Here is a 10,000-nt window from a genome sequence, read left to right on the forward strand (position 1 = left end):
CCTCAGAAGGATTACTGAATTACACCTCGTGAGCCATTACGTCACATGTATACGACATAACAACCTCGACGAAATGAAATAAAACAAATGAAATAAAACGAAACCTTGATACAACAGTTGATCCGACGTCACCTCTGACCGAGTGGATTGTATTAATGCACGTCTGGCGGGCGTACTAAGGTCGCCAGACCCCTGCGGGCGAGGAGGAGGACAATCACGAACGAGTGCAGTTGGTTTTTATGACGTGAGAGAATGACGTCACATAAATGACGTCATTTTCCTCGTGAGAAAAAAAAAAATCACCCTTGACCTCTCGGTGCCTGAAGGCGTCGGGTGACCTTAGAACATTGATCGAACGTGCTCGAATGCGTCCGAAGGTCCTGGTCGTTGCTTAATGACATCACTGATTGATGACGTCATCGATCGTCATCGATATCAATTATCGTTCTCATATGTTGCGATATTATGAGAAACATCCTCAGGAGCTTTGAGGACCATCGCAAAACTTCACGAAGAACACAAAATTTCATGAAGAACATCCTAAATGTTCATGAAGAACACCTTCAACCTTTACGAAGAACATTACAAACATTCCCGAAGAACAGCATAAACCTTCGTGAAGAACATAATGAAACTTCGTGAAGAACACAAAATAAAAGTTCAAGAAGAAGACCAGGCACCTTCATGAAGAACACCTTGAAACTTAAAAAAAAAAAAAAAAAAAAAAAAAAAAAAATGAAGACCACAACAACCCACAGGGAATCTCGCTTGACGAAGAACACCACGAAGAACATCATAGAACCTCGGGAGAACAAGCAAAAGAACATCCTCCTGAGACTTTATCACTGAAGGCGGAGAGAGCGAAGTCCACTTCAGGAACCACAGGCTCCGAAGGACAACTGCAACTGAAAGATCAATATATACATATATATATATACATATACATATATATATAAATATACATATACATAAGCAGAAAAACCACCAAGGAATATAATGAAATGATGACCGAGCGCTTTCGTCTACTTAGACATCTTCAGGGTACATACAATGATGATACAAACATGAATATACATGGCCTCCCACTTTGTATATATATATATACATGTTTGCATTTTTTGCATTATCAGTGTATGTGCCCTGAATATGTCTAAATAGACGAAAGCGCTCCGTCATTTTATTATTGTTCTTGGTGTTTTTTTTTGTTTGTTTTTTTGCATACTTAAAATCACGAGTTCAAATGATTCCTCATGCATATATATATATATATATATATATATATATATATATATATATATATATGTATATATATGTATATTTAGGGCGCAGATTCTCACTAATACACACGGAGTTAAACACGACAGCATTTTGGCACTGGTTAATCTTCTTACTGAGATTTTCAATTTTCCTCACAGTAGGTCTCATTTCAGGAGGGTGGGCAAATACAAGCCTTCCAAATTCTTCCATATTTAATTTAACGTTTCGACTTCAGGGAGTCATCTTCAGAATAGTTACAAGAGAAAAGTCACAATTTTCAAGGCTACATGATTCACAATTGACAATGGTGTACAGACAACATGGGTTTAAATATGGGCCGCTTGGGAACGGTGCATGGTTCGTGATCCGTTACGTAGCCGGGCACTACGTCTTGGAAGGGAAGGGGGAGGAGGAGGGGGAGGAGGGGGAGGAGGAGGGAGAGGGGGGGAGTCAGGTAAGGTAGGTCTTCTCGCTGGGTCACCACGCTGGTCATGTGGGGGTTGGTGAGGTGTAGGAGGGGGAGGGGGAGAGGAAGGAGGTGGGTGTTGCTGTTGTTGGGCTCCAAATCTCGTGGAAGAATTAAATAGCGGGATGGCAGAAATCATATTACATTGAATATTAATAATTGGAGCTCTCTCCCTAATGTGGATGGCTTCAAGCATTTTTAGTTCCTTAATTTTGGCACAGTGTGCAACTATCCTAGTGTTATCCACGATTGTCTTCCTATCGATTAAAGCCTGGTGGTATTGGAGGTGGTGTTGCTTAATTGCTCCTTGTTGTAAATGTAGGGACAACCGTCTACTCAGTTGACCGTTACCGTATTTTACCAGAATATTTATTGTAGTTCGTACCGCCAAGATGAGAAACACATGAAAGACATCATACATAGAAATTGTAAGCCAATAGGTGATTACAATAACTTAAAAGTTATCATATTCTATGACAACCCCCGTACCTGTTCCCTTGTTGTGAAAAACAATCTGTCTGGCAATGGCGGCATATTATCGAGAACCAATGTCATATATGAATATCGCTGTATAACTGGGGGCTGCGCACCTCGTAATTCTTCATACATTGGGTTCACGACATGCCAACTGAGTAGACGGTTGTCCCTACATTTACAACAAGGAGCAATTAAGCAACACCACCTCCAATACCACCAGGCTTTAATCGATAGGAAGACAATCGTGGATAACACTAGGATAGATAAAACATAAAAACTTTGGGTACATATTATATGTTCATTTTCTAGAGGACTTAGCGGTGGTTGATCATGAAATCCTTAAAAATCATCTACAACCAGAGCATTTAGAGATATCAAAACATGCAAACTACGGTCAGAGCTGAACTGGGGAAATGAAAGACGTTCCTGTACCCCTTGAGTTAATACACAAGCAAGCAAACGCCCGAGCGCAGACGCGAAAGCAATGGTTCTTGTGGACGAACGCGGCATCCCACGGAACCCCAACCTCCCGTTAAAGGGATCCTATGAGGCGTCTCGGCCGGGAACCTTAATACAATGAGACCTTTTTTTTTTTTTTTTCTTTTTTTTTCTTTCGTAACCTAAATGCAATGAGACCTAATTTTTTTTTTTTCTTTCGAATCTCCAACTTACCTGTGGCAGGCGAAGACTCGACCCCAGGGAAGAAGTCTCGTGTACACTTACCTGGAAGAGGAAAAGAAGAGGTCAGAAAAATAAAAGTTTCATACTCAATTCTTCTCTCTCTCCGCCATTTCTAAGAATTTGTTATTAATGACTGTATTTCGAGCAGAGATAAGTACACATACACAGCTCGATGGCGCAGTGGTAACATTCGCGGCCGCCACTACGGCAGCCTTGGTTCGAATCCCGCCCAGGATTGAAATAATTTCAGTATCACTGCACTGCGAATCGTTACTCCCAACTCTCGTGGGCGGGGAGTTGGGTGTGCGTGTGTGAGTTTAAGGTCACAGCATTACCCATAGATCAGTCATACATGAGCTCTGAGCTCTCTTTCGGGAGGGTAATAACTGTCGATCACAAGTCCAACACGTGATCCAAGACCATGGTGAATCACACACACATATGAATAGATATTCAGGACGGGTTCAATGGTTCAGGTCATTGATCAAATCTGATAGAAAACAAATTAGTTAATAAACAGGCAAGCAAAAATTTAAATAGGAAATAAACATATACATAATTATATGAATAGACATATACATAATTGAATAAATAAATAGATAGACAGATGAATGGATCAACAAACCGATAAAAAAAAAGTATTCTAAAAAAAGAAAAAAAAATGTAAACATGGCTGAAAAGTTGAGGCCGTTGTATCTCTGTCTTATGGCTGCGACCTGGAGGCTTCATTCATCTCCGTTACGCTACTCCATAGCACAAATGTATACATATATGTAAAAAAAAAATATATATATATATATATTCATATATATATATATATATATATACATATATATATACATATACATATATATAGAGAGAGAGAGAGAGAGAGAGAGAGAGAGAGAGAGAGCGAGAGGGATAAAATGTTTAAAGATAACCAATGCTGAGTATCCTGTATTATTCAATTGAATATATATATATATATATATCTATATATATATATCTCTATATATATGAGATTCGTTATGTATGTGTATGTGTGCGTGTGTGTGTGCATGCGCGCGTGTATGTGTGTGCATGTATGTGTGTGTGCGTGCGTGTAGGTGTTTACACACGAGCGCTTTAAGTCAAAAGGACCCACAGGAGTTTTGTGGAGCCAAATGGTCGCCTCCGCACGCCCGAGGAGAGACTCGAGCGGCGGCGCGGTGCGGCGGCAGCGTCTGCGGCGGCGGCAATTTGGCCGCAAGCGAGCCGCGGACAAAGAACTCATCTCGACCACCAAGGGGGCCACATGTCTCCCACCTTTGCTCGATATCCACCAGACCATCAATGTCGTTCTCTCTCTCTCTTTCTCTCTCTCTCTCTTTCTCTCTTTTCTCTCTCTTCTACGGAGAGCGTGTGTGTGTGTGTGTGTGTGTGTGTGTGTGTGTGTGTGTGTGTGTGTGTGTGTGTGTGTGTGTGTGTGTGTGCACGCGTGTGTGTGTGTGTGCGTGTGTGCGCGCGTGTGCACGATCGTCAGAGACACAAACAAATCAGAGTGTGTACAGTTACACCATCAGCACCTCGAGTAAATAATCCTCAACCTGTCTAAGGTTCGAATCCATCACTCACAAGGAACCTCCTCCTCCTCTTCCTTCTACCCTTCCTCCTCCTTCACCTCTTCCTTCTCCTCTTCCTCCTTCTCCTCCTCCTCCTCTTCCTCCTCCTCTTCCACCTCCTCTTCCTTCTCTTCTTCCTCCTTCCCCTCTTCCTTCTCCTCCTCCTCCTCTTCCTCCTCCTTCTCCTCCTCCTCTTCCTTCTTCTCCTCCTCTTCCTTCTCCTCCTGTTCCATCTCCTCCTCTTCCTCCTCCTTCTCCTCCTCTTCTTCCTCCTCCTCTTCCTCCTTCTCCTCTTCTTCCTCCTCCTCCTCCTCCTCTTCCTCCTCTCCCTACCCCACATCTTTTATCTCCCATTAACTCCCTCTATCTCTATTCTTCTCAATCCCTTTAGTCCTTATTCAACTCCCAGTTAAAACACTTCCTACTTCCTTTCCTCTTTCTGGCCTCCGACTCCCTCCCTCCCTCCATCCTACCCTCCCTCCCTCCCACCTTCCCTCCCTCTCCCCCTCCCACCTTCCCTCCCTCTCCCCCTCCCACCTTCCCTCCCTCTCCCCCTCCCACCTTCCCTCCCTTCCTCCCACCTTCCCTCCCCTCCCCTCCCCTCTCCTCCCCTCCTCCTCCTCCTCCTTGTTGTACCGACGCCACCGCTTCGCTTGGCTACAAGTTCGCCTTCGTCATCGTCAATGTAATTAAACTCGTCTTCTTCTTCTTCGTCGTCTTCTTCTTCTTCTTCTTCGGCCCCGTCGCTGCCGCTGGACTGGCCGCTCGCTTCCCGTGGCGGCGACAGTGATGGAGGTCGGATTAGTGTCTTCCTCCCCTCCCCCCCAAACCTTTTCTTTCATTCTCTGTCTTTCCCTCTTCCTCCTCTCTCTCTCTCTCTCTTTGTATGTATCTTGCTCTCCCTCTCTCTTTCTTTCTCTCTGTCTTTCTGTCTCCCTCCCTCCCTCTCTATCTCTCTCTCCCTCTCTCTGTGACTCTTGCTCTCCCTCGCTCTTCCTCTCTCTCTCTCTCTCTCTCTCTCTCTTTCCCTCAATCCGCTAATTGAGCGATGCGGGTTCGAGTCCCACCCAGGGATAGAAAAAAAAAATAAACATCGCTGCATTGCGAGGCGGCACTCCTACTTTGGTGGGCAAAGAGTTTTGTGTGTGTGTGTGTGTGTGTGTGTGTGTGTGTGTGTGTGTGTGTGTGTGTGTGTGTGTGTGTGTGTGTGTGTGTGTGTGTGTGTGTGTGTGTGTGTGTGTGTGTGTGTGTGTGTGTGTGTGTGTGTGTGTGTGTGTGTGTGTGTCTGTGTGTGTGTATTTCAGGTTACAGCATTACCCATAGGTCAGGTCGTATATGAACTCTGAGCTCTCATCCGTGAAAGTAATAGCTATCGATCACAAGTCCAACAAGTGATCCAAGACAAGTGGTGTATCTCTCTCTCTCTCTCACACACACACACACACACACACACGCACGCACACACACACACATATACACGCACACACATATACATGCACACATATACACGCACGCACACACATACACACTTCTTCGTGGCACTTCCTCGGTACCCAGGAAGTTGTAGTCGATGACGTGACGAAATCGAATCCTTTGTAGATAATTCAAGTCCATCGGGGACTTTTCTGGTCGCGTGCCTCCGCCATTTCGGCGGGTTTTGGGCCGATTTTCGGCGGGTTTTCAGTGGATTTTCAGCGGGTTAGGCCCCGAACTCGCCTCGATGTCCACTCGGACATGACTAGCGCTCACCCAGGGCAAAGGTGGTCGTTTATTTTCTTGCGAATGAACGACTGTTTTAGGAAATTCAGTTCAAATGTGCGTCTGATATGTGTCTCTATGCCACAGATTGTGTCACAGACTGTGTCTCTATGCCACAGACTGTGTCTCTATGTGTTCCTATGCCACAGACTGTGTCTGATATGTGTCTCTATGCCACAGACTGTGTCTGGTATGTGTCTCTATGCCACAGACTGTGTCTCTATTTCACAGACTGTGTCTCTATGTGTCTCTATGCCACAGACTCTGTCTCTATGTGTCTCTATGCCACAGACTGTGTTTCTATGCCACAGACTGTGTCTCTATGCCACAGACTGTGTCTCTATGTGTCTCTATGCCACAGACTGTGTTTCTCTATGCCAGAGACTGAAAAGATTTTCCTTCAGACGATATCACACTGGGCAATTTTTCCTCCGACTGTTGGTGCAGCAAGAAGTCATATCACTGTTTTCATTTGGATTCGGTCGCGGAAGGGTTGTTATTATGCCCTGTGAACGAAACGATGTGAAAATAATGACAACACCTATCATCTCGACTCTACATGTGGTTGCCGACTTACCGTATGAGTGCGCACTCACGGACGCGTTTTCTTTGAAGAGGGTTCTCTGCTTATACCCTGTGTGGTTCACCATGGTCTTGGATCACGTGTTGGACTCGTGATCGACAGTTATTTCCCTCCCGGAAGAGAGCTCAGAGCTCATATGTGACCGATCTATGAGTAATGCTGTGACTTTACACGCGCGCGCACACACACAAACTCCCCACCCAGGAGAGTTGGAGTAACGACTCGCAGCGCAGCGATACTGAAATTATTTCAGCCCTGGGCGGGATTCGAACTCGGACCGCTGTGGTGGTCCGGGTTCGAATCCTTCCCTCACACGCCGTTATCCCGGTTTCTCGCCCCCCCCCCACCATCTACTCTACCCTTCCCCCCCCCTTTTTTTTTTTTTGTCTTAAAGAATAAATCCGAAAATATCCGGATGAAGTCTACGGCCAGGCCACATTCCGAAGACGGGGGTGGGGGGTGGGAGTTGTCCTCTTTCGGGGGTTTTGACTCCCTTTCACAGACCCCTTAGCAGCTGCCTCCCTTTAACAGCCTCCTCCATGGTTGTCCCTTTTCCACAGACTTCTGGAAACCTTTCCACAGACTCTTCTGGAACTGAGCCTTCCAGTGTTGACTTCTCCAGACCCTTCCGAGGTTCTCTTTGTCTCTTTTTTCGAACCAATGGAGGTGTCATCCCCCAACCTTTAGAAATACATAAGAACATAAGAATGAAGGAGACTGCAAGAGACCATAAGGCCTACACTAGGCAGTTCCATGTCCATGACCACCTGTCATCCCATCCATAAAATTGTCTATTTCCGAGGTTCTCTTTGTCTCTTTTTTCGAACCAATGGAGGTGTCATCCCCCAACCTTTAGAAATACATAAGAACATAAGAATGAAGGAGACTGCAAGAGACCATAAGGCCTACACTAGGCAGTTCCATGTCCATGACCACCTGTCATCCCATCCATAAAATTGTCTATTTCTTAAAACAGAAATACATAAGAACATGATAAATTAAAGAATGAAGAAGACTGCAAGAGGCCATAAGGCCTACATTAGGCAGTTCCATGTCCGTGACCACCTGTCATCCTCATCCATAAAGTTGACTAACCATTTTTTAATTCAGAAATAGCACCTATGAGGTTGTCCCCTTTTAGTAAACAGGCTCCCTTTAACCCCCAACACCCCTCCACCCGCCACCGCTAGGAATGTGCCGATTAATCGGGATCGGCGAGAATCGGCACTTTTTTTTGGGTGAATCGGCATCGGCATCAGAGAATCGGCTTTTTTTTTAATCGGCAACATACTGCCGATGCCAAATCTATAAAAAAAAAAAAAAAAAAAAAAAAAAAAAAATGTGGTTTAGACTGTTAGTGCCCTTAGACACACGCACGTCTAGATGCCCATTATACGTGTACGTGTGTGTGTATCTTTACCTATTTACCTAATTGTATTTTACGGGAAGGGGAGCTATGCTCGTGGTGTCCCATTTTCATATCCCGCTTTATCTAGACTGTTTTTAAATTTTTGTATCGTTTTTGCACACAACACGTTTTCATCTAACTTGTTCCAAACGTCTATTCCCCTGTGGGGAAAGCTGTTCTTTTTTCAGGTCTCTTCTATAACTGTCTTTCTTGATTTTCTTTCATAGGTGTGTGTGTGTGTGTGTGTGTGTGTGTGTGTGTGTGTGTGTGTGTGTGTGTGTGTGTGTGTGTGCGTGTGTGTGTGTATGTCTAACGAGTTTCATGAAAACAAACTAATGTCAAAATACAAAATTTCCTTTTTTTAACGAATTTTTTAATGTGTTTTAGTATTCAACTTATCTAGTACATTTTGAAGTCTTCCCTTTGCAGACTCACATACGAGTATATCAATGTGGGAGATCTCTTCATGTGATCGTGAGTTTTTATATTGTTATTTATTTATTTATTTATTTATTTATTATTTATTTCAATTATAACTATTTTTTTCTGACACCTCCGGTGGCAGCCTTTTCTAAATTTCGGACCCTGAGACCCTTCCAAAAAAAAAAAAAAAAAAAAAAAAAATATATATATATATATATATATATATATATATATATAAAATATATATATATATATATATATATAAAAATATATATATATATATATATATATACAAATATATATATACAAATATATATATATATATATATATATATATATATATATGATTACTTCCACTGAATACATCTTCATAATTTTCCCCCAATTACCCCTTTCCAGTCGCCCGCAATCAACGTATTTCACACCATGTGTGTGTATGTGTGTGTGTATGTGTATGTGTGTACACGCTTACAGACGACACTTATTAGTGGCTTCACTAACAAACGTCTCAGTCACCGAGGAGGGAACAGCAAAATGCTCACAATCAACTACGTCATTGGCGCCACGCACCGCATCAAAGGAACAACTGTCGCCAACTGACAAGACCAACTGGTTCAGCCAACTGCCTCAGCCAACTGGTTCAGCCAACTGCGTTAGCTAACTTGAACAGCCAACTGGTTTAACTAACTTGCACAGCCAACTGGTTCACCCAACTGGCTTAGCCAAGTGCTTTAGCTAACTTGAACAGCCAACTGGTTTAACTAACTTGCACAGCCAACTGTTCAACCAAATGGTTTAGCTAACTTACACAGCCAACTGGTTCACCCAACTGGCTCAGCCAACTGCTTTAGCTAACTTGAACAGCCAACTGGTTTAGTTAACTTGCACAGCCAACTGTTCAGCCAACTGATTCAGTCAAATAGCTCAGCAACTGGCTTAGCCAACTGGCACATCCAATTGACTCAGCCAAATGGTTTAGTTTACACAGTCAACTGATTCAGCCAAATAGCTCAGCCAACTGGCACATCTAATTGACTTAGCCAAATGGTTTAGCTAACTTACACAGCCAACTGATTCAGCCAAATAGCTCAGCCAACTGGCTTAGCCATCTGGCACATCCAACTGATACAGTCAAATGACTTGGCCAACTGGTGCAAATATCAATCTTAAGACGCCAAGAAACTATCCTCCAAACTTACTGCAAGAATCCCTACTCTCATAAGGTCCAAATGCCCTTAATACAACATAGAAAAACCAATCTTCCGGGGAGCAATCCCAAGGATCTCAGATAAGAAGATCATCATTAACGAAGCCACTTCGTTAACTAAAATTGATTACCAGAAGCTAAAAAATCACACTGACTTCGT

At 43.5% G+C, this 10,000-nt stretch overlaps 1 protein-coding gene across 1 annotated transcript in view; it reads right to left on the reverse strand.

Moving 5' to 3' along the window:
* Positions 1–10,000, reverse strand: part of LOC143018393 (uncharacterized) — a 726,525-nt gene that overhangs the window by 1,267 nt on the left and 715,258 nt on the right. Inside the window, exon 6 of the mRNA XM_076173750.1 lies at positions 2,873–2,923. Coding sequence (XP_076029865.1) covers positions 2,873–2,923 — 51 coding nt within the window. The remainder of the gene's footprint in view (positions 1–2,872; positions 2,924–10,000) is intronic.

This window comes from Oratosquilla oratoria, chromosome 34, assembly GCF_046742065.1.
Source record: "Oratosquilla oratoria isolate Oo_2021 chromosome 34, ASM4674206v1, whole genome shotgun sequence".
NCBI lineage: Eukaryota > Metazoa > Arthropoda > Malacostraca > Stomatopoda > Squillidae > Oratosquilla > Oratosquilla oratoria.